Source organism: Trachypithecus francoisi, unplaced genomic scaffold (genome assembly GCF_009764315.1).
Source record: "Trachypithecus francoisi isolate TF-2019V2 unplaced genomic scaffold, Tfra_2.0 Lachesis_group0, whole genome shotgun sequence".
Lineage (NCBI taxonomy): Eukaryota > Metazoa > Chordata > Mammalia > Primates > Cercopithecidae > Trachypithecus > Trachypithecus francoisi.
Window position 1 is genome coordinate 165655186 of NW_022681453.1, and position 25952 is coordinate 165681137.

A 25952-nucleotide genomic window follows, 5' to 3' on the forward strand; every position below is an offset into this window, starting at 1 on the left:
CAGGTCCTTGAGGCTTTGTTTTCCTTTATTCTTTGTCTTTCTGTTCCTCTGACTGGATAATTTCAGTTGACATATATTCCAAGTTCTGATTCTTTGTCAGCTCAAATCTGCTGTTGAGCCCCTGTAATAACTTTTAAAATTCCAGTTGCTGTATTTTTCAACCTCAGAATATCTATTTAATTCTCTTTTTATAAAGCCCCTATCTTTTTACTGATATTCTCTATTTGATGAGACACTCTTCCCATTCATTCCTTTAGTTCTTTAGAAAGGGTTTCTTGCAGTTCTTTGACATATTTACAGTAGCTGACTTAAAGTCTTTATCCAGTAAGTCTAATGTCCAGGCTTCCTCTGAGAGAGTCTGTATTGACTGCTTTTTCCCCTTTGTGTGGGCCATACTTTCCTGTGTTTTTTTTTCTTTCTCATGCCTTATAATTTTATTGAAAACTGGACATTTTAATAACATGTGGCAACTCTGGGAATCAGATCCCATTCCACCATCTGAACTTGTTTTTCTTGCTATTTGTTGCTGTTTTAGTAACTTTATTAAATTAATTCTGTGAAGTCTATATTCTTTGTTGCGTGTGGTCATGGAAGTTTCTGCCTGGTTACCTTAGTGGTCCATAAAGAGACAGAGATTTCCTTTCATTAAATGCCCTGAACCAATAAGTCTGTTAGCCTTTGCAAGGGGCTCTTTGTATGTGTTGTGACAGCAGTCAGTTTACAACTCTTAGTCTTCATTCCTGCCTTTTAGAGCCTTAAGTTCACTAAGAGTTGGGAGATTATGCCCCCCTCAAGTCTTCCTTGGGCATGTGCACAATACTGCACACCCGTGTGGTCTTGTAGAATCCCAGGAATATGTTGGAGCTTTTCAAAGCCCCTTATGGACATCTCGTTCCCCAGATCTTCCTTTTCAGTTTTTGGCTAGCCTCTGATTTTCCTGTTAAATTTTTGGCTAGCGTCTTGTTTTCTCCAACTGGTAATGCTGTCTTAGGCAGCTATGATGTTTAATAATTCCTACTGACAATTTAACATACACTTAATGATAGGGTTTGTTAGCATAAGGCCCTATGAGTGAGCTCTGGGGAGCTGCTGAACATGTCAAATGGTGACAATTCACTGGGGATAGAAGTTTTAGGGTACTCCAGACACATTCCGCATCCTCCTGTGGTTTCAAGGTTACTTACTAGTTTTCAAAGCTACTGTAGAGCTGGAAAGAGGGTGATGGGAATAGGGCAAGCTAATACGCCATAAAACTCGCTTTTCGTACTAAGATTCAGCCAGTTTTCTTTGATTGTTGTCATCCTTTGGTTAACTTTCAGAGTTCTGAAAAAGTTGGTTTTGATCATTTTTGCCACTCTTCTTATGATTTTATGGAGGAATAGATTTTCAGGGGTCCCTGTCATGCTACTCCAAAAGTGCTTCTCTTTGCTGACTTGCTTTCTGAACCTACCTTGATCTAGGAAATTTGTCTATATCATATGTCCTCTTTTTAAGAGCTGTGAAGAAAAAAATTCTGTAGCACTCTTGAGTAGTCATTTAGGTTTCTTCTACTGTTTAGCTATTCCAAACAAAACACCAATTAACATTTTAGAAAGGTACATCTTTAGGCACAAACAGTTGGCTATTTCTACAAGGTAGAATTACGTAAGTGGAACTGCTATGTATAACTACATGCACATTTTAAATTTAGATAAATAATTCCAAATTGCTCTAAGATTTTAACAATTTATAAGTCTCTTGCAATTTCTGAAGGCCTATCATCTTTGTGGAGACTGGATATGATGTGCTATTTTATATATGTGTGTGTGTATGCACATGTGTTTATATGTAAATATAACATGACATTATATCTTTATCTCCTCATCTGTTTATGTGGTTAATCAGATAGGGGAGGACTTCACTATGTTAGCTTAAAGTTTCCTGATAACTAGAGAGGCTGAGTATCTTTTAACATATCTACAGCCCATTTTAAGGTCCTTTGTGAACTCTGCTCATTTTACTTTTCAAAACTGATTCAGGAAAGTTTTTTCTAAATTCTGGAAATTAATCCTTTCTGTGTATGTCTTTTTCTTTTATGTCTTTTATTTTTAGGGTCCTGCTTAGGAAGCATTTCTTACTCTAAGATAATATAATGGAATATAATTTAGGTATTATGAATCTAGGTTTTTCCTTTGTCCTTTTCATAAATTTCTCCTTTTTTTCTTTCAGGAATTTTTCCTTTCATGAATTTTCTCCCTGCTCCTTGGAACTCCTTAAGCCAGTGGCTTTTATTGCCTTGGAGGTGGTGGAAAATAACAGCTAAAACAAAAGGATGACTTAGTTTTGAATTTCAAATTACTTTTAAAAGGCCATAGAACAAAAGACAAATCAAGAAGCCATGGCATTTTTGATTCACAATACTTTTTGACAAAATGAAAAAAAAATCCTTCTTTTTATAAGCTTATATAACTGAATTTATTCATCTCTTCAAAGTTTCGATTATTTATTGACTTATAACCCTCTCTAGGGGCTAGTGACTTTTTAAAGGAGTTGCTGTAATGACTTTTGGGATTTTTTGTTGTTGTTGTTCCTTTATTAAGGATTTCTACTTCTTCTTGGGATAATTCATATCTTCCTTTAAAAAGCCATACGGGAGGTAGAATAATGCCTAAGCCCTTAATTCCCAGAGTCTATGAATTTGTTACCTTACGTGGCAGAAGAGACTTTGCAGGTGTGAATAAGGTTAAGGATATTGAGATGGAGACAGTATCTTGGGTTATCATGGTGGGACAATCTAATCCTGTGAGTTCTTAAACTAGAAGAGGAAAGCAGAAGAATGAGCTAGAGAGAACAAACTCAAGAAAGAGGAGAGAGTTCAAACATGAGAGGGGCTTGGCCTGGTGTTGCTGGCCTTAAGGATGGAGAAATGGGGCCATAAACTGGGGAATATGTCATCTTCCAGAAGCTGGGAATGGGTCTCAGTTAACAGACAGTACAGGAATGAGGACCTTGGTCCTATAGTTAAAAGGAACTGAATTCTGTCAACATAGCAAATAAACAAGGAAACAGATTCTTCCCCAGAGCCTCCTGAAGCCTTGATTTTAGCCTAGAGAAATGTGTTTCAGACTTTTGACCTAGAGAAATGTTAAATAAATTTGTATTGTTTACATCACAAAGTTTGTGGTAATTTTTACCTCAGCAAGAGAAAACTTTGTCTACATTTTCAACTTACAAAGTTGTATGTAGTAGTCTCTTACAACAACTTATCCTTCTTCTGTATCTTCAGTTATTTCACAATCCTTATTTTGAATGTGTTAGTGTTTTTCTCTCATTTATTCTTGATGAGACTTACTGAATACTGGATTACTTCACTGTTTTTAAAGAACTACCTTTTGGTTCACTCATGTCATCTGTTTTATTATGTGCTGTTCATCTTTTCTTTTATCCTTATTCATACCTTTACTTACTTTAGTTGTATTTTGATGTTCACTTTCTATCTTCCTGAGTTGTATGTTTAGATATTTTACAGTCTTTCTTGTTTTCTAATAACTGCATTTCTTCTGAGTGGCCTTTTATCTCTGTCTTTCAGGGTTTTGGTATTTGGCACTATCATTATCATGAACTTCTACATTTGTACTTTTCAAACATTTCCTTTTTAGTTCAAGAGTTCTTTTAAAAAATGATTTTACCTTTACAAGTGATGGGATGTGTGTGTGTACAAAATAAAAATTTGGGAGGAGGGGGTAGCAGGTCTGTTGATAGACCTAAATTCTTACATGTCCCCAAATGTCTATTTTTTTCTTTCCATTTGAATGTTAGCTTGGCTGAGAATAAGATTCCAGTTCAAAACAACTTTTCCTCAGAACTTTGAAAACAAACTCAAATGTCTTCCGGCCTTCAGTTTTACCAGTGAGAAATCTGATGTCTATCTGATGATTATCTTATAAACAAACTTTTTGTTTGTTCTCTGGAAACTTTTAGAGTTTCCTTGAAGCTTTGTAAATCTTTTATGGGGTTCCTAGGGTGTGGCATTTTTACTTTCATCCTGCTTATGGGATTTTTTTTTTTCCATCTCTAGGCCAATTTCTTTCTTCAGCTCGGGGAAATTTTCTTTATTACTCCTGTGATATTATACTCTACTTACGATCTCCAGACTCTCAATATTTGACATTACAGTTCAATTTCTGAATTAATCTAAAATTTCAGGTAGAGGCATTAAATTTTTTTATACTCCTAGAAAAAGTTAGCATTTTGGTGACCACTATAACTTTTTTTCATTTTCTTCCAAAATGAAAAAATCGTTGTAAGCAGTTATATCTATTAAATCTTACAACATTTAGTTGCCTTGAACATTTTCTGAAGGGGGGAAGGCGTTATATAACAAATCTAATTATATGAAATTTGCATGTAAAATTCTATCAAAATCTGTTGAAAAGTTTTTCTATTCAAAAGAAATTACAATATAATAAAATAAAAATCTTCAAAAGCTTTCATGATTTGTATAAATCAATTGTTTTCATGTTGAAATTATATTAAGACCCAAAAACCTTTTCTTTGATTCTAGATTTTACATACATCGTAGCTGGGCACTATTAATTTTTTTCCAACCTTCTCTATATACATATTTCCCTAGTTTGCCTATTCCCCCCCCCCCCCAAAAATCAGAAAATTAGAATACACTTCAGCAATGTGAATTTGCAAAATATTTGTCCATGTGTATATCTGGACCTTTACATATATTATTTCATTTAATCCTAATGACATTGTGAGATGGTTAAGTATGAGAAAATTGAGGCTTGGATGCTTTAATTCACTTGCTCAAGAACACAGTTATGAATACCACTAGAAACATCATAAGTTAAACCCAGATTTGTCCAAACTTAAAAGCCTATGCTGGCTGGGTGTGGTGGTGGCTCACGCCTGTAATCCCAACACTCTGAGAGGCCAAGGTGGGTGGATCACCTGAGGTCAGGAGTTCAAGACCAGCTTGGCTGACCTGGCGAAACCCCGTCACTACAAAAAATATATAAATTAGCTGGGCGTAGTGGTGTGTGCCTGTAGACCCAGCTACTGAGCAGAATCAGGAAAATCGCTTGAACCCTGTAGTCCCAGCTACTTGGGAAGAAACAGGAAAACCCTGAAGGCAGAGGTTGCAGTGAGCTGAGACTGCACCACTGCATTCCAGCCTGGGTAACAACAGAGCAAGACTCTGTCTCAAAAAACAAAAACAAAAACAAAAAAACAAAAGAAAGACTATGCCAATATATAATTAAATTTAAATTTCTGAATCCTGAAGAATGACTCCAATGAATTATTATTTCAAAATGACAAACAATTTTGGAAATAGGCCTTTCTACCCAATTTCTAGGATACATATATTTTATGAATGGCTTTTCCTAGGAACAGAAAATATCTGATGGTCAAGCTTCTTGTATTCAATTACTAGTGTTCCTGCTTATATTACAACAGACAAATTTCACTAAGGGCACAAAGTGTGGTCATTATCAGTTTCACCTCCTGGGAAAAAAGCTAGCACAGTGCCTGCACACTGTGGGGCTACAATAAATGTTTGCTGATGTCCAATCTGGAATATCTGAAAATAATTATATACACCAGTGCTGCTCAATAGAAATATAATGTGAGCCACACACGTAATTTTTATGTTAGTATTCACACTTAAAAAGTAAAGATAAAATTAATTTTAATAATCTATTATCAGCCTGACATGAAGACAAAATAAAAAATTATTGACAAAGTTTACATTTATTTTTTCATACTAAGTCTTCAAAATGCAATGCATATTTTATACTCACAGCATACATTTCAAGAGCTCAGTGGCCACATGTGGCTATGGGATACCATATTAGACAGCAAGGGTATAAACTAATGAACAGTCATGTTTTTTGTGACATGAAGGTTATTATATTTTGTGACTATTGTAACAAAATAAAGCAATGATGTGTCTGGGAGAAATCTTTAGAATACCTGCTTTAATAAGTTAGCTTATCAATTCTTAACGGTATGAGAATAATTAAACATCCAGAAAGAATTTGAAAGCACTTGTTCCCTTGAGGGGCAACAACACCCAGAGGTTTCTTTTGCAGCTATTATCCTGCTTAGTAAACTTCCTTTACAGTGGTAATACTAAGATCAGCTCTTATCAAAACTTTATCTGCGAACTATAAAATTTCAAATTGGTGCTAGTATTAATAAGGAACCTGGTCTACATCTCACATTAAAAACATATGTTTCTCCTCAATTATAAAAATTAGCTTACTAACATATTTTTGTGCCCTCTGGGAACATAAACATCAGACCCTTAAGAAAATGGAGTCACCAGAACATGTTCCCAAAGGGATGATGGAGAGCACAGTCTACTGTCCATGCCTGCAGGTTCTACACCTGGAGATTTAACCAACGGATCAAAAATATCAAAAAATAAAATAAAACATAAAAAATAACAGGCCAGATGTGGTGGCTCACATCTGTAATCCCAGCACTTTGGGAGGCCGAGGCAGGCAGATCATTTGAGGTCAGGAGTTAGAGACCAGCCTGGCCAACATGGTGAAATCCCATCTCTATTAAAAATACAGGTCGGTTGCAGTGGCTCACGCCTGTAATCCCAGCAGTTTGGGAGGCCGAGGCAGGTGGATCACGAGGTCAGGAGATTGAGACCATCCTGGCTAACATGGTGAAACCCCATATCTACCAAAAATACAAAAAATTAGCCAGGCGTGGTGATGGGCACTTGTAGTCCCAGCTTCTCGGGAGGCTGAGGAAGGAGAATGGCATGAACCTGGGAGGAGGAGCTTCCAGTGAGCCAAGATCGCGTCACTGCACTCCAGCCTGAGCAACAGAGTGAAACTCCATCTAAAAAAAAAAAAAAAATTAGCAAGCTGAGGCACGAGAATCACTTGAATCTGGGAGGTGGAGGTTGCAGTGAGCCAGGAGTGCAACACTGCACTCCAGTCTGGGTGACAGAGCAAGAATCAGTCTCAAAACAAAAACAAAAAGAAAAACAAAAAACCAACCAACCAAACCACAGAACACAAATAGGAGAAATAAAAATACAGTATAACAGGCTGGGTGAAGTGCCTCCCACCTGTAATTCCAGCACTCTGGGAGGCCGAGGCAGGAGGATTGCCTGAGCCCAGGAGTTTGAGACCAACCTGGGCAACATAGTGAGAACCAAACTGTGAGACAGAGTGGTGGTGTGTGCCTGTAGTCCACTCATTTCTACAATAAAAATGAAAAATCAGCCAGGTGTGATGGCACACACCTGTGGTCCCACCTACTCAGGAAGCTGAAGAGGGACAATCACTTGAGCCCAGGAGGTAGAGGCTGCAGTGAGCCACGATTGCACCACTGCACTCCAGTCTGGGCAACAGAGTGGGACCCTGTCTCAACAACAACAGCAGCAAACTCAGTATAACATAGCATTTACACTGTATTCGCTATTATAAGTAATCTAGAGATGAAGGATAGAAGAAAATGTGCATAGGTTATATGAAAACACTATAGGCCGGGCTGCTTGGGAGGCTGAGGCAGGAGAATGGCGTAAACCCAGGAGGCGGAGCTTGCAGTGAGCTGAGACCCGGCCACTGCACTCCAGCCTGGGCGGCAGAGCGAGACTCCGTCTCAAAAAAAAAAAAAAAAAAAAAAGAAAACACTATACCATTTTATAAAAGAGACTTGAGTATATGTGGATTTTGGTATCCACAGGGGTCCTGGAACCAATCCCCCCAGATACTGAGGGACAACTGTATTTCCTCTGGAGATACATACGAAAAGTCCAGGTACCTGGAGTAGTCTTGCCTCAAGATAAAAGGATGCCCTATCAGACTTCTCTGCCTTTTTCATATCTAGTATGCACAGAATCTGATCACATTTGTATGGCACACTGGGGTAGATGGATAAGGGCTCATCCAGGCTTCCCCTGGACAGCTCCTGAGCTGAGGGGTCAGTATTCTCAGCAAGCTTGTAACCCATAAGCTACACAGCAGTTCCAAAGCTCTCTACATACCTTCTTCTTTGTTTTTGACAAAGAGAGGAACAGCACTTAACATTTTTGTTGCACTAAAATTTAAAGCCTATTCTTAGAGGCACATTCTATAATATGCTGCTGTGGGGCCCTGCCCAATTCCCTCTTCAGGTCCAAGGTACTTATTTCCCCCAGCTGCTGGAAATGCTGGCTGTTGATGGCTCTCCTGAGTTCTTCTCTGGAAACTGCCCGCAGCTGAAGAGAGTTTCCTTGCCCAAGGTCATGCCCCTTCCCTGGGAATTAACTCCAATCCAGTGACTGGTTTGGTTGACAAATAAAAGCTGGCCTCCTTGCCTCAAGGTGGAAAAATCTAGAGGACTACCCCAGCCCCAGAGGGTTCCAGCAGCAACTGCGAAGCAGTTTAGCTCTCCCCCGCCAATGTTGCTTCTTTCACTCCCCAAGTACTGATCTCGAGGATGCTGCCCAATAAATGTCTTAACTATGAATCTCTCTCAGTTTGGTTCTCAGGATTTCCGATCCATGACATTTATTTAAAATTATTTTACATTGTAAGATGTTCTTAAATACATTAAATATAGGCTCATTCTTAAGCCACCTAGGGTGTGCATGTATTAATGCATGTATGTAGTCTTTCATTCATGACCAAACCTCAGGGAACAAGCCCTATGCAGAGGGATCTCATGAAATGCCTAAAGAAAGCTCTGTCTAGCACTGGGGAGGGAAGGATGAATGTAACAGAAGCTCTTAAGAAACTCCCAAAATAGCCATACAAGGAATACAGACTTGTATACACACTAACCTACAACCCTAGGCAGCAAAAGCGAACACGGAAGTACAAATAACAGCACTGTATGTGCACAAAAGGGGGAGTGTCCAATCTTGTCTCAGACAATTAAGAGTGTGAGCTAGATCTTAAAACTCAAAGAGGAAATGGTAGTGGTGGCTCAGGGAGGGTCCTTTCTAGTGGAGACCACAGTATTTTCAAAGGAATTGTACTAGGAACATCTAGCTTAATCAGGGCCTGATTAAAACCTTTGGTGCTCCCTGCCATCAATATGTAACTGAAAATGATATCAATATCAAAGTAAAAAGAACAGAGTGCTTTCCAAAAAATCTGATGATTATTTCAATGTTTTCTGGGGGAGGATCGAATATCAATTTTTTTCTAAAGTTGAAGGTACCCCATTACACACCATGGAATTCTATACAACCATAAAAAACAACATCACGTTCTTTGTAGGAACATAGATGGAGCTGGAGGCCATTATCTTTAGCAAACTAACACAGGAACAGAAAACCAAATACCACATGTTCTCACTTACAAGTGGGAGCTAATCATGAGAACACGTGGACACGAAGAGGAGAACAACAGACACTGGGGCTTACTTGAATGTGGAGGGTGGGAGGAGGGAGAAGATAAAAAAAAAATAACTACTGGGTACTAGGCTTTAGTACCTGGGTGATGAAATAATCTGTATAGCAAACCCCCATGCCACATGTGTACCTATGTAACAAGCCTGCACATGTACCACTGAACCTAAAATTAAAGTTGTTGTTGTTTTGTTTGTTTTTTAAGAAAAAACCAAGTTGCTGGTACACTAAACATGAGCTTAGTTTCCCTCTTGGTCATCCAGTCCTGGGGAGTGGAGGATAGAGGGAAGATGAGGCCAGATCAAGGGTCTGACAGATCAAGAGCTCCTTATTCTCATGTTAAGGGATCTGGCCTTTATTTCATTGGTGGTTGATGGCAGTTACTACAGATTTTAGGCCAGAAAATTGAGTGAGGATTATAAGGGCTTGGTTGAGTGAACCATCTGTTGCATTGGTTCAGGCAAGAGATTATGGGCTTAAACTGAGGCTGTGGTGGTAGATTTGAGAGATGTTTACAGGGTAGAATTCCCCAAGCCAATATCTGATGGGTCAACACAGCTAGGATTGAGTCTGAACTCGGTTGCTATCTAGTTGTACGGCCTTGAACAAGTCACTGACCCTCCACTGGCCACAGTTCTCATCTACGAGTGGCTGTGTGTCCTAAATGATAATGTAAAGGGTTTAGTGTGGTCTCTAACATATGCTCTCCGTAGACATAAACCATGTCTAGTGGAAGGCATAGAGATGGTTTCCAAATCTAGAGCACATAGTTTAATATGCAATACTTTGAATTGTGGATTCACAGGTTCTCTCTTGATAGGATTATTCTCCTGTTGAAACCTCTCCTGGTAGGACACTGGCTGCACTTCTCAATGATTTCCCACAGATTTCAACTAACTGGCACTAGGTATAGAGCCATCATATATGTGTCACATAAGATTGCCTGGCAGAGCAACTGAAATCCAGGCCACAGTCTGCTTATTAAGTCATGTGCCCTGGTGTGAGCTACACATCTATCTGCACAGAAGAAGTTATCTTTTTTTTGTAAGTTGCACAAAGTTACTGTTTGAATGAGACATAGCTGTATATAGCTATCTTATTTCCTCCATTCATTCTCTTTCTCTCTCTGAAACACTCAATACAAGTAGTGTGCCCTGTGTGCTCTATGTCAATGGAGGTAACTTGTCAAAGGCCTAAAATGACTGAATGAGCTTCATAGGCATCAGTGGAGATTCCTGACTGCAAAATGGCTGGGAGAGAAGGAAAGAGGAAGGAAAAATAATGCTTATTGAGCTCCTACTATGTCCCATGAATAATATTTTCATGGATTTTCTCTTCCTAAATTTGATGCAAATAAGAAAAGGGGGTGGGTATGTTACTAAACAGACAGGTAGAACCCCAGTACACCTGAGGTCAGCTGAGGAAGGTGGACACTGGACACCCAAAGGCAAAATGTTCAGGAGGCCAGGTCGTCTATAGGGGGCCTTGCTGGGAAGGTATAGCCTAGATGAGCAGAAAGGGAAAAGCCTGAAAACCCCTGTTCTGTGGCCACAGAAAGGGGATAACCTTGACTTTATATAGTGACCAAGACAATGAGGCATCTGGTCCCTATATAGTAACAGTTTGTTTCCTTGCAGACCTGAGTGATAAGACAGCAAAAAGGCTAATGTCTACCAATTAAAGACATGCACCTTGCTGTCACAAGAGTGAATAGACGCAGGTTGTACTTGAAGCCCCTGGAATAGACATTCTCTAGCCTGACCACTAAAGTCAAACACTGTTGGATTGGGTACCTGCATGCAAACATGTGTCTTTAGAATAACAGAAGTAATAATTAAGAAAAGATAGATGTGTGGAATGAGCTCCTTAATTATTTGATTCTGAGAGTCAGAGAGATATTTGAGGAAAGCACATAATGGTGCTATCATTACCACTACCTGAGCAGGTAGCACCCTAGAGCTCTCACTATGCAACAGGTGCTGTGATGACGTCCAGCCACAAACCTTGAAGCAGCTGCTCTTATTCACTCTTTACAAGTAAGAGGTTAAGTAACTTCCCCAGGTCATCCAGCAAGGCAGCGATGGAGCCTGAATTCAAACTCAGGCTTGACTCCAGAGCCCATGCTAGACAAAACTGTACCACCCTCCCCCTCTCATAAGGGTTGTGCCACGTGGGATGATGTAAATGTGACCTAAAATTAGATTAAAGCAAAATGGAATGAGGCCTTTTGAAAGTAAAGGGTAAATTCTGATCTTGTTTTCAGTCCAAAAACAACTCATTTATTCAATGTCTTCTGGAATAGATGTTCCACCAAAATGCATTTTCTAGCTAACCGACACTTCCCAAAAATCATTTTACATCTATTTCTCTGCCTTAAAGTGATTATACTGAACATAATGGAAATACTTGTTGTGCTTCAGGTCCATCACATCTCAACAATAACCAGAGCAGCCAATCAATATAGTGCCATCTATAAGGACCATTTTTTGGTTTTTTGGTCTCTTCCCTCACTCTTGTGAGTGGAAGCTGTCTCTTTTTCTTGTCATTACTCTGTTCTACCCCGGTTGACTTGATACCCCTCTCCTTGTTCTACCAACTTGCTGCTTTTCATTTACACTGGGACATTTTTGTCAGTGCTTTCTTCTTGATGGGCCAGAGAGAAAGTCACCTCCAAACAAGTGAGCTCTTACCACATTAATGTGACTCCCACATTATGCCTCAATTTAATATGTAATTTTTTCTCCTGGTAGAAATCATAAGAAACTTAACAATGGTTACCCTTGGGGAAATGGGCTGGCAGAAAGGTGGGAGGAGAAAATGGAGATTCCCCCCACTCCATTTTTCATGTAGTACTTTTAATTCATTGGAATCATTTAATGTCATATATTTTAGTTTTACCTTAAGAATATCAACAGTGGTTACCTGGACGGAACTTTCTTTTTTAACCTTTTTATATTTAAGACAATTTGATGTTATAGATATCTGTGTGTATGTATGTGCATATTTACATCCATAACACAAACGTATACATACAAATATATTTTTAAAGATGCCTATGGAAATTATTTTAAAAATCTGTATTTCTTTCCTAAAGGTACATTATATGTTAATACCTAAATCTAGTCATCCCTCAGTATCCATGGGAGATTGGTTTCAGGCCTGCTGTGGATACCAAAATCCAAGGATGCCATAGTCTCTTATATAAAATGGCAGTACTATTTTCATATAATGTATACATATCCTCCCTTATACTTTAAGTCATCTCTGAATTATTTATGATACCTAATACAATGTAAATGCTATGTAAATGGTGGTTATACCATATTGTCTAGGGAATTATAAGAAAAATGTCTGGACATGTTCAGTGGAGACTCGTTTTTTTTCTGAATATTTTTGACCTGTAGTTGGCTGAATCCAGAGATGTGAAACCCATGGATACAGAGGGCTGACTGTATTTCTGTTGTTACAAATTCGAGATTCTCTTTAAAAATAACATGTGTCGTGTGTGTGTGTGTGTGTGTGTGTGTGTGTGTGTGTGTGTATAAATTTGAAAATATCTCTTGACAAAGGTTTCTGGGGTAAGTATGCAATTTCTAAAACTATTTTGAAGAACCTCACTGAGTTAAGTCTTTTTTTTTTTTTTTTTTTTTTTTTGAGACGGAGTCTCGCTCTGCCGCCCAGGCTGGAGTGCTGTGGCCGGATCTCAGCTCACTGCAAGCTCCGCCTCCTGGGTTTACGCCATTCTCCTGCCTCAGCCTCCAAGCAGCTGGGACTACAGGCGCCCGCCATGTCGCCCGGCTAGTTTTTTGTATTTTTTAGTAGAGACGGGGTTTCACCATGTTAGCCAGATGGTCTCGATCTCCTGACCTCGTGATCCGCCCGTCTCGGCCTCCCAAAGTGCTGGGATTACAGGCTTGAGCCACCGCGCCCGGCCGAGTTAAGTCTTTGATAAACAAAGTTTGCTGTGGCTTTTTTTGGGTGTGTGATTGCAACCTACACTGCAAGATATAAAATGAAATTTTTGAATAATTCTTTAAAAATTACTTATTGATCTAAATTATAGAATCTCACTTTATATTCAGGCTTTTTCTTAAAAATAAAAGCCCATGTAACTGCTGTGTTAAAAGTCAAAGATACAGACATAAAATTTCATTAAAAAGACTACCTATAATCAAGGAATCATCAAAAGTATTGATATTTACTTTATTTCTTGAAATTTACTTCATTGCTTTGAAAAAAGACACTTGGGAAAGTCTAATTAGTTTAATTCCTTGACACTGATTATATTAAGCATAGATAGAATTTTTTTTTACTGCTACCACTATTTTGGTTTACTTCTACTTCCCTTTGCTTCTTGGTGCTTTTCAGGGAATACGTTGAGGAAGACGAAAAGTGACTTCCCCAAATTAGGTAGGCGTACTCTTATTGTCTATCATTGTCAAAATCATTACTACAGACTAAAAACTATTTATTTGTGATTCACATCTATTAAAGTTGCTGGAACTTTCCTTATCAGACTGATACAATCTCTGCTATGGTATGGGAGGCAGAGGCGATTCTGAATAGGGTATCTAGTAAAAGAGCTGGTTCCCGACTATGTAGTCTTAACTGGGTCATCTAAAGCAAAGGTAATGCCCAAATGACCAGGTAAAGCTGTAGGGAAAGCCAAGGGACCAATGAAAACAGAGCTTGACACAGCAGCAGGCACTCCATAAATACTTGTTGAATAAATGAATGAGATAATTCTACTTATATAACACAAGGTATATGAACAAAGCAATATAACCTCCCTCTTTGAAGTTCTAGTTAAACAGTTACATTACTGCTGTGGCGCTGGTTTGTAGGAAAAAAACTAGATTTATCAATCGCATAGAAGCAGAAGTCAAAATAAGCAAGCCAACCCTCAGCTTTTCTTCCCACAGGTATAAGTTGGGCTTCATATCCCATGTCTTGCAGAGAAGCCAAAGATCTACTCTGTAGCAATTAACGCTGGGACAACAAAACACATGTTAAAAAGTTGTCTATGGGGCTCAGAATTTAATTTTAGAAAATAAATTTAAGTCTTGTAAATTCTCTCCATATCAGACGATCACATTTATATTAATCTAAGTGCAAAGCTAAAGAGAAATCATGTAGACATTATCTGCCTTTCCTCTTGTCCATGCTATCATACTCCTTTATCATGTACATCATTCAACAGACAGCAAGAATGAACAGCTCTTCATGGAATCCCTGAGTTAGAAAAGCCCTTGAAGTTCATCTGGTTCAATTACCAGAATACCTCCAGAAACTATGCCTGTGAGACACACAGAACTATATACAGAAGTGAAAGCTTACTTCTCTATTGCCACAACATGGTGGGTTTTTGTTTTTTAAGTTAACCCAATACATCAATCTCTTAATCACAACCCATTCTTTTCTGTTCCCCCCCCCAAAAAATTGATAATATGAGGACATATCATTATTAAAACAGTATTTTAATACTACTAGCATGACTATATGGATATTTTAAATTAACAAAAACATGATACGGATTTTAATTAATACCGCTATCATTTTAGTCTGAATTTGAATAGAAGATTCTTAAAGTTACTCCAGGCTTCCATTTAACATGGAAATCCTCTCTACGGCATATTTCATCTAAAAGACTGCATAATAAAAGATTAATGCAGCCACTTTAAATATTTATATGCTTTAAAATTGCATAGGAGGTAGATGATCACTTTTTGTATTTAAAAACTACATTTTTTTCTATATTTTGAACAAATGGATATGATATTTAAACATTCTTTTTTAAAAACCATTGCCAGTTACCATATATGAAGATTTGCTAAACTGTACTTTGTGTTAATAGAATTCATAATTCAAAGGCAATACTTAAAAGCATTTCAAAATCAGGTTGTAATTATTTCAGGTAAAATATAAGTATTTCCGGCTAATTATAGCACATAAGGTGTTCCAATTTCAGAACTAATTGGTCAAATACTGTCACAGATCACCAGTATAACAAAAAGAACACCTCAGTGTGAGCTGGCACACAAAGTATAGTATGTTATAATAACCACAAAATACAGGGTGAATCTTATTTTGCAAAGAGGCTTGTGCACACCTAATAGAAAACCCACATCACAGCCATATTCGGCATCACCAAGGTATGACATGAGAGGGGACTTTTGTTCTAAACAATAGTGCCACTCAGTGGCTGAACAATGGTAGTGAATTGAAAACAATATGAATGGAGGGTAGGCAAAAAGAAAAATGGAGTTTCGGAGTAGGCAATGATAATATTGTAGGCAAAGAAAAAGAAACACTATGTTGTTATGGTAACTGTACCTTGGAGGTCAGTTAGAGTCTGGACAGGAACAGAAACCTGAGCATCGCTTCCTGTAACTACATCGCCTGGATTTCATAAGAAAAAATAATTAGATTTCATAAAAAGGAAATAATCAACTTCACTTTTCTTTTCTACTGAATGTTCTAATACTTTAATCAAATTACTAAAAATATAGTACAAAACAAAATAATGCACAAGCTTAGAAAAATTAACATAAAATATTTTTAAAGAAAATAATTTTTAAAAGCATGTTTCCTAGGAATGTTTTGTGTTCGTTTTTCTTAAAAAAAAAAACACAAGTTTCAACTAGAGTATAGGAAACTTCAGCAGTCAAAAGATTTTGCTGAGCATATTTCATGATGCTACAAATATTAGTGTGATTTTATATTTTCTCTTTCATCCAAAATTAAGTTATATGTCATTTGTTTAAAAATAGGCATTCTTTTGAAATTGGTTTCCTCCTATATCAGACAAAATTTATTTTTAACTAAACTTGAAACCAACTTCTTCAGTGATAAGATAAAGACCTAAATAAGTTCTAATTTCATATTAAGTAATGAAAAGATTTCTTAAGTTACCACATGTACTTATAAATGTCAACATGTAAAAATAAATCTGTGAACTGCATACCCTTAACTTGATACACTTATTATAGGCAAGATTTCATTTACAAATTGGACTCATAGTAAGTGCTTAAAATAATGACATGTTCAAATTCAAAAAGCAATTTAAAATATAGACAAAGGAAACAGGAAAAAAAAAAAAAAAACAACCAAGTGCATTTTAAGAACATAAGAAAGGAAAAGGAGCATAACAGGAAATCTCATGAAGAACCTGAGGTGCACTAACATTTGGAAGGAAGACTTTTTGGTTCTTTGATTTCCTTCCTGGATGACAAAGTTCACCACTAAGCATAGTCACTGTTAACAGAATCATTCTCGGGATATATCACCATCTGAAGGCCTATGCTATTTTCAGACTAACAAGCTAAAGAAAAAAGCATTTTAAAAAAGTATCATATTTTCTATGCATGATCATTTATGATTAATTGACTTGTTTCCCCTTGAGCTTTTATATAATATATACAGTAGTAAAAAAAAAAATCAACTTTTGAGTTAAATGACATATCCTCAGTGTTCTGACCACTATGACTTATAGTATGGCCAGCTAATCTGGAAACTGCTAAGTTGCAATTATACCATCATCATCAATTAACAGTACACACATTTAGTCTCCTATAATTGACATAAAATCTATAAATAGGAACATACCACAAACAAGCGATAAATAGCTTTTAGTGGAAATGGGCCCCAGATTTTCATAATATGTGAACTCTAAATTCACTGATAAATGGTGTGCCTACTTTCTGTATATTTGAAGGAGATTTTCAATTCTGTGCCTGCTACCTGTTTTACTCTGCTGCTTCTAGAACACTTATTAATGTATATTTAGAGACTGACCACTCATTTTAACATTAAATATCACCAAAAAATTACAGGGAACATCTGGGCTGCTCCTTCACTATCCTACCCCAACACATAGACAAACTACACAATGTACTTCAAGCAACACATGTGAGTTTGGATTACAAACACAACTGTCCCCCTATATAAGCATATAAGCACAAGTAATTGAAAGTTAACTGATTATGAAAACCATAAACAGTTTCATCTTTATAAACAATCATTTTTCAACATAACTTTCAAATTTTCCAGCAGAGTACACTAAAAAGACTATTACATTATCTTTCCTCAAAGGCATTAAAGTAGATGACTCTGTTCTAAGATAGAAATCACTTCGCAACACAAGCCTCCTGACAGGCTAAATATTGTGTTCACTGATCTATGGGACCAGGTGATATGCTTGCAGCTTTGTCAGTATGATAGCACAGCAGGATACATGTGGGAAATACCAGCATAAAGAACCAATGCTGGAGAAGTATTCTTTACTGTAGAGTTAATCAATACATGCTCTACCAAAACAACCATAGACTTCTAGAGATGGGAGACTCTCCAGGGATTAGCCCAGATCTCTTACTTTAGGGTGAGGAAACAAGAGGGTCAGGGAGCTTCAGGGTGTTGCTTAGGGCTCATCAATGGATGAATAGAGAAGAGCAGCAGACTACACTATCTTCTACTTCTATAAACTGTTCTCTTTGCCTTTTGTTTTATCCAAACCTTTGTGCGGGAAGAGGCATTAGCAGGAACATTTGTAATTAATCTGAAGGTAAACAAGTTTTTGTTTTTGGTCGACTGACATGAGAAGAACAAACCACAAGTACAAATATAGAAGGGCTGCCAAACAAGGCTACTTCCTTTCAGCACAGGGATCAGTTAAAATGCCCTAGTGATAATCATGTTCCAAATACTTTGCTTAAGTGCTCTGTTGTCTCCTTATAACTGGGGACTTGGTTTTCATCAATTGTTCCATCTCCATGCACTTCCTTTCTCACTTACTGTGATATTAATACTTGACATTTCCTTGGAGACACAACTTTATATTTCTAGTCATTTGGCTTAGTTCCTCAGAAAATTTAAGCTACAACATTAAGAGATTCTCTGACTCATTTGCCTGCCATCAGTTAGAATTACAACTGACTATGGCTTGTTATCAAAGCAATATTGAAATCGTATTTGTTTAAAACAATAAAACCGTACAATTAAGAAATATGTAAAATAACATTCATTTCCATTCTGGAAATGGGCATATCTCCTGGCATTAAAATACATTTACAACATGCTAATGATTTGGTCTCTTTTTTTAAAAAAATCATGTGTGACAGCTCTACGTTAAAAAGAAAAGAATGTAATTTTCAATAAGATATTCTTTTTTTTTGAGACACAGTCTGGCTCTGTTGTCAGGCTGGAGTGCAGCAGCGCGATTTCGGCTCACTGCAACCTCCGCCTCTCAGGTTCAAACGATTCTCCTGCCTCAGCCTCCTGAGTAGCTGGGACTACAGGTGTGCGCCACCATGCCCAGCTAATTTTTGTATTTTTAGTAGACATGGAGTTTCACCATGTTGGGCAGGATGGTTTCTATCTCTTGACCTCGTGATCTACTTCAGCCTCCCAAAGTGCTGGGATTACTTGTGTGAACCACCACGCCCGAGATATTCTTATGCATCGTAAATTGAATATTCTCATAAAAATTTAAATACTTGTTATATAAAATCTAGTATTTTACATAGGCAAATAAAAACTGAATAGAAGGATAACATGATGTAATCAATAGAGGAATACAGACACGCATGTGTGTGTGCATGAGTCTGCACACTCATTGAATAATACTCAACATTTATATCATGGGGAAGAAAGTCCATTTAACATAAGTTTACCAATTTAAATGGCATTATGTAAAATTAGAAACTAATTTTGAATGTAATCTCCTTAAACAGAGTATATGGAACATAGTTTTAAAATCTTCTTACTGACAATATTACTCATGTTATTGTCAACACTAATTTATATTGACCGATATAACAGAGGGATCCCTTTAACACATGAATGATACTTGGGTCAGGATGTTTGCTCTGACACTAAGTGGCCCCAGACTGCTTGTGAGGTCTTAGGATTGCTTTTTAAATATTTTTTGCCATCAAGTTACAACTTCTTGCTTCTAGAGTACAGTTAGCAGAGTCCTACTACTAAGAATAAATGTAGCTGTTTCCAATTTCTTATGAAAAGGGGGACCTAATACGTTATGACTCTTCAAAAATAGGTGAAAAATAAGAGTGCAAAGGATCAGAGTAAGAACCTGAAGTGCTCTCTTATGAATACAAAACATGAGGGAGGTGAAGCTCCGGAAAGGCCCTGAAACAGAAATGAGCTTACCTGAGTCCCAGCAGAAAATGTGCTACCAACAGCAGTGCCCTTGCTCATCCAGTGGAAGATAAGGATTGGATGATCTCCCAGGTTTCCTCTGCTCTAACGTTCTGTGGTTCTAACTTTTAGTTTATCGACTCATACACTTACTTTGGCTGCTTGAAGTTTTGTTTAGTTTCTCTCTCCCCACTGCTTAAGATTCCGGTTTGTATTCCTTAGAAGTGAAGCAGCTGGGTGAGACACTGCAAGCCTAGTGGCCCACTTCCTCAAAACAACTGCAACGCACCAATGAATGCTGTGATAGTGGAGCCCCATGGTACTGGAACTTCTCATTTTGAATTCTCTTCTAGTGAGAAGCATTACTATACAAAGTTAGCAGAGAACACAGTCAACTGGTCTCAATTTCTGTGTTGTGTTAATTCATGCCATCATACTGCATGGGCACCTACAGGGCAAAGTTGCAAGTATACTAGGATATAAATGTTAAAAAAAAATGACCTCATAAAATATTCTTAAGACTAACTCTAACATTCCAACTTTAAAATAATCAAATATAACATATTAAAAAAGTAAGTTTTGCATTAATTTCTATTCTAGGAGGTTGGTTCCTAACAGGCAGGTGAAGAAATCCCAGGCTACATAGTGAATGTTTTCTTTGGATTTACTAGTAATTTTTCCTACCTTTGTTCAATTGTACAGGCATGCTTTCTGATTTCATCAGCCTCTGCTGCTGCTGTTGCTGTTGCAAGTGATGCCTTGGGGCCTCTGCTGAGGTCCTGGTAGGAATCACAACGGAGGAGGAGCTACTGCTGTTGCCTCCAGGTACAGGGCCACCTGCACTGCCTGGAGCCATTGCTGGGGAAATCAACTTTCTTCCAAAATTAATCAGGCTATTAGACACCTTATTTATATTCAGGGGAGCACCTTTGGCATTGGTCCTGTTAAAAAAAGAAATAGGCATTATTTACACTTAGAGGATGATTCTATTTCACATAATTAATTGGTATAAAAGCACACCTTGTCTGCTTTGAAAAAGGTCATTTACTAGACCAGCTATACAAAGTGAAAAGTGAAAATTTAAAGTTACTACAGAATAATAAAATAATGAGATTCTTAAAAACATAGCTTATGGAAAACAGTCTTATTTACTTTTCATTCATTCATTCAACAAATAGAGCCAACACTGCTGGGTTATGAGAATATAATTGCCCAAAATAGACACTGTTCCCTTCCTGGAGCTTCTAGTCTAGTACAGAAGAATATATTAATCAAATAACCACATAAATAAATATATGCTTAAAACCTGTGATTGGACTATAAAGGAGAGGCTAGGCAAGTCCTGGGGTCCTCACAGGAGGGGCATCTATGAAACAAAGCTAAGAATAGATTTCTCACCAGCCCTGGCACATGGGTACTAGGCCAAATTTAACATGATTTTGAAAATAAATGTGTCTGACAGTCATGAAGTAAATTCCTAAAAGTTATGTCAAGTGCCCAGTTCTCTGCAACTGTAATCTATCCTTATTCTCTGCCCCAGCGCTTCGTATCCTCCTTCTCCACTTACCTGATTTATTTTCCTCGATAGTACTTTTCATCATCTGACATACTATATATTTCATGTATTTATTTGGTTATCATTTGTTCACCTCTTCCAATTCCCATTCAAATACAAGTTTCATGAGGGCAAGAATTTTTGTCTCTTTTGTTAACTATTATATTGCCATTGTCTGGTACATCATAGGTACTTTATCAATAATATTTGTTAAATGGTAGCAGCATCTACCCATAGTCCATCTTTTCACCTGCCACAGTGGAAGATCAGACTCTCGATTTGTGCTTTGAATCCCATCTCCTCTGACCTTCAGAGATTGTTATTCCTGCATCCTCCTCTCCTGCATCATCATTTTCTCCTTCTTTACTATATCATTTCCATTAGCATACAACCATGGTGAGTATATGTATATGTATACTAAATTCTCTACTGAACCCTTGTTCCCTTCAAGTTACCATCCCATTTCTTTCTTTACTTATAACATGTTTTTTCAAGGTATATTAAGGAAGCTTCTGCTTCCTCAGTCTTTGGTCCACTAAGCTCCAGCTGTGCCATTGCCCTAAAGCCATTCCTCAAGGTCACCAATGACTTCACATTGCAGATCCAAAGGTCTATTCTTATTTGACTCTAGCTCTCAGCAGCTATCGACTCCCTTAACCACTACTCTCTCTCTCAAATTTTGTCTCGTGGCCAGCACCTGTATTATAACTGTGCCTGGCAAATAGAGGGCACCAAGTTAACATTTGTTAGATGAACAATTCCCAAATGACTCAGAATCCTGCAGTATCTCAGGGCTATTATCTTGAAGACCAGTTATGATTACAGACGATTTTAGTTGTAAAGGGGAGTCCAGCTCCATGACAATATTGAAGTTTGTGTTTTTATTGCCCAAATCATTAATATAAATGAAATAGCTCACATTTTGCTTTTTTCATAAAAATGGAAAATTGAAAATCAACTTTAAGAGATCTACTTATTTGATTTTAATTAACTTGATTTTTATTATAATTTCTTTCTCCCAGATCTAGCTGTCAGCACTTACATGGCAATTCTACTTTTAATATGACAGCTATATCCTTGCACTACTAGATGTTGCTGTAAAACAGAACAGATCCATAGTTCTATAATAAAAAGGAAAGAACACTAGACTTCTTCCTTCCATAAAGTTTTCTCTGTTACTAGCTAATGTTATGGGCTAGGTATTAGAGACTTACATTGCTTTGGAGGTAGGACAAATCAAATTTAAAATATGAAATTCAGCTTTATAAAAGAAAGATCTATTCATTATAACTCAATGAAATGTGAAAAAAATTTCAAATGGTTCCTTTGGCATCAAGTTTCATCTTTAAGGAATTGAGCTATTTAAATGTCCTTCTAAAAATTATTTAAAATAATGTTTCCTAATGGAGATAAGGATATAAAGTGATTATGCACCACTTACTTTCATTTTTTAAATGCTTCCTAGTGAAGTAGAGCATTCTTAATTTACATTTACCATAGGTTGGCAACAGAGAAGGCACTCAATGTATGCTTATTGAGAAAAAAGAATGAATGAAATGAAAAAAACTCATAAATTCTGGATTAACTAGGCATTCACCTCTGGCATTATATTCCACTCAGCAGCCTGCATACATTCCCATTTCCTGTGAGTGACAGTATAAAGAAAAGCTATCATGGTACTGAAGTTCTGCTGCATTTTAGTTTTGCTTGTTTGCAAGTCAGGATTCATAATTCCCAGATATGAAGAAGTTATAATGTTGTTACCCTTTCTTATACACAAAAATGTACTAGTCAGAATTCCCATATTGCCAGTTGTAAAATTTATATGTTGATAAAAGTACTAAGAAAGTGCTGGAGCATTATCAAGAGAATATGGTTAATGCATCTTCATTACTACTAATAACCATGAAAAACATATAGATCAAGTTTATGAGGAGCAATTTTTCATGTGAATAGCTCTTAAAAGGGGATGAGCACTGTTTTCTTTTTTTGAACATTTTGTTTTGTTTTGTTTTTAACCATGTTCTCCCTCATTCAGTACCCACAGCTTCTAGAAGAATTTTTTTTTTTTCAAAACAACAATTGAAGGTGATTATGTGTCTTCCGGATATAAGCAATTGTAAGTCATACAGAGAAAGCAATCTGTCCAGAGCTTGTCTGTTTTTCTAGGCATAACAGTTTTTATACCAAAGTTATCTAATTTAGAACTGAAATATGAGCAGTAGAATTCTTCATATGAAATATTAAACAACTTCCAACAATTATTAATGGCTGTGATGTGTATGACTAAATCATGTGTGCTAAATTAATGAAAATTAATGTAGTTGTCAGAGATCTGATGGACAGCGGGATTAGATTAGATTAGATTAGATTAAAGATGGAGTGCAATGTGTTAATAGTGTTGAATAATAAACAGGAAGAGGAATTTGGAGTTAACAAGACATTGAATAGCAAATCTAATGAGTAACCAATTTTGTATAATTGAAGTCTTTCATTACTATTGTCTATCTACTGTTATTAAAAATAATACTGTTTAGGAGAGATTATTTTAAAATTCTGCCAGGAACTTACTTTTGGCACAATCTCATTTAACAAGTTCAGTCAGTACCAATAGGTGAACTTTCTGAAGATCCAAGCATCTCCTCGAAATACCTGTACCAGCACCCTATTCTGACCTGAGTTCACTGTTGAGCTTATCTTCAGTTTTTAAACACTGGTTTCTCTTCTAATGAGAAGCATTACTATACAAAAATTAGCAGAGAACACAGTCAACTGATCTCAATTTCTGTGTTGTGTTAATTCATGCCATCATACTGCATGGGCATCTATAGGACAAAGTTGCAAGTATACTAGGATATAAATGTTAAAAAAACAAAACTACGAATTACCTCATAAAATGTTGTTAAGACCAACACAGTGTCTGATATTCCAACTTTAAAATAATCAAATATAACATATTTAAAAAGTAAGTTTTGCATTAATTTCTATTTTTGGTTCCTAACAAGCAGGTGAAGAAATCCCAGGCTACACTGTGAATGAAACAGGTGATTTTAGCTATCTCTTCCTAGACGTTTATTGCCTACTTGATGTCTTGCAGCCTGGCTTTCTGACCCGCACTCTACTGCAAGAGCTTCTAGGGCCTCCAACGCCTTCGTAGTTGCCAGTCATGGCCTGTTTTTATAACATTTCTATAAACTTTCTGAAGCTTTTAAAAAACCATCATCACATTATCACCTCTATAAAAATTCTCCACAACCTTTTCCCTCCTGGATCTAAGTATTTACAATATTCTAGTTTATCTCCTTTCTTCCTCTATATTTATTTTTTAGATTTGATAATATCTAATATTTGTTTATTTCACTTTTTCTGCAATAAAATCTTATTAGATGCTTAGCTATACTTTCGTGAAAGAATCACTTCAATTTATTTCAAATAATTTTTCTCTATATTCTAATTTATATATTTTTTTGTTATTTCTTTTCCTTGTGTTTTCCAAGGTTGAATACTTCCGTTCATTCATTCAATTATTCATCCTTTATTCTCCCTCTCTTCCAATAAAAGCATTTAAAGCTACACATACGCTTGGTTTTAACAATAGCATGAAAGTTTTCTCTCATTTTCTAAATAGCCTTGTTGGCTCATTTGTTATTTAGGTACAATTAAAAATTTCAGATGGCTGAGTTTGTTTGCATTTAAATATATTACTTATTTTGATTTATTGAATAAAACAGAAATATTGGATGAATGGAAGTGGGAAAATGTTTTGATTTTTCAAAAAGACTATGGAAAGGAGAAACTAGAAAATAAACTGATGTATATAAAAAATTTTACTCATTACTTAGAAATGAATATCTTGTATTACAAGTAGACAGTATGGTTCACTAAAAAGTCATTCCAAGGCAACTTTACTTCTTCATCTGACAGTGTGAAAGGTCTGTTAGATTTTGTTAAGATATGTCAGTACCTGTGGAAATAATGGAGAATAATGCATGTTCAGATATAGTGGGACAATTGTACCCCAAGCATATTGTTCAATATTCTAGCACCCACCAAGTATTACTGGTGATTATATGTGTCTCAGTCTTGGTTCACAGACTTGCTACCAATCCATCTTTTAGGATGGTCATAATTTTCTGTTAATGAGTTGTGTAACCACGAGAGAGTTATTTATCCCGTCTGAACCCAAGTTTCCTCATCCTAAAATAAGGGAGCGGAATTTTATGATATTTTAGGTACTTTTTAGATTGAACATTCTACAACTTTGTGAATAGAAGAATGAAAATATGTGCTTATTGAATTTCAGACCAAAGGCTAAAGAGACACCCAATATATCAAATAAAAGAATCAAATTTTTAAATGTTTTCAACATAAAGTAAATGATAAATGTTTGAGGTGACAGATATACTAATTATTCTGATTTGATCATCACATATTGTATCCATGTATGATACAGCACACTCTACCTCCAAAATGTGTACAATTATTGTGTATAAATTAAAAACAGTAGTAAGAGCAAAAAGAAAAAAGGACTAAAAAATTTGCAATTTAAAATAATCTCAACAGGCTAGCATGAAAGATTAAACAAAATTTAACAAAGATAAACAAAAGCTCATGCAACTATTTTAAAACTTTTTATAACTGCACATTACAGACAGAACAAGAAGGCATGGATAACATGAGTTTAAATTTTTTAAAAATTCAAAACTCCCAAACATTAATGTTTTGATTGGGTTTGGTTTGGCTGACAAGACTAATATGAGTTCACAGTGATGACAATGAAGAAAACTATGATCCTTGGACTGCATTAATACTAGATGAGTCCTCACACTGCAGAAGATACTGTATAACTTTGGCAATCAGCTTTGGTAATGAATTAATTTCTGAAAAAACTGA

The 25952-nt window shown here is 36.6% G+C and overlaps 1 protein-coding gene across 13 annotated transcripts in view; it reads right to left on the reverse strand.

Annotated features, from left to right (window-relative positions):
* TBC1D5 (TBC1 domain family member 5) overlaps nucleotides 1-25952 on the reverse strand; it is a 591323-nt gene that overhangs the window by 68625 nt on the left and 496746 nt on the right. For 12 of the 13 annotated variants that reach the window (XM_033212761.1, XM_033212760.1, XM_033212755.1 and 9 more), the window contains 2 exons: nucleotides 20189-20445; nucleotides 15686-15751 (listed from right to left, as the gene is read on the reverse strand). In XM_033212761.1, the coding sequence (XP_033068652.1) occupies nucleotides 15686-15751; nucleotides 20189-20445 (323 nt within the window). The remainder of the gene's footprint in view (nucleotides 1-15685; nucleotides 15752-20188; nucleotides 20446-25952) is intronic. The other variant, XM_033212763.1, reaches the window with a different exon arrangement.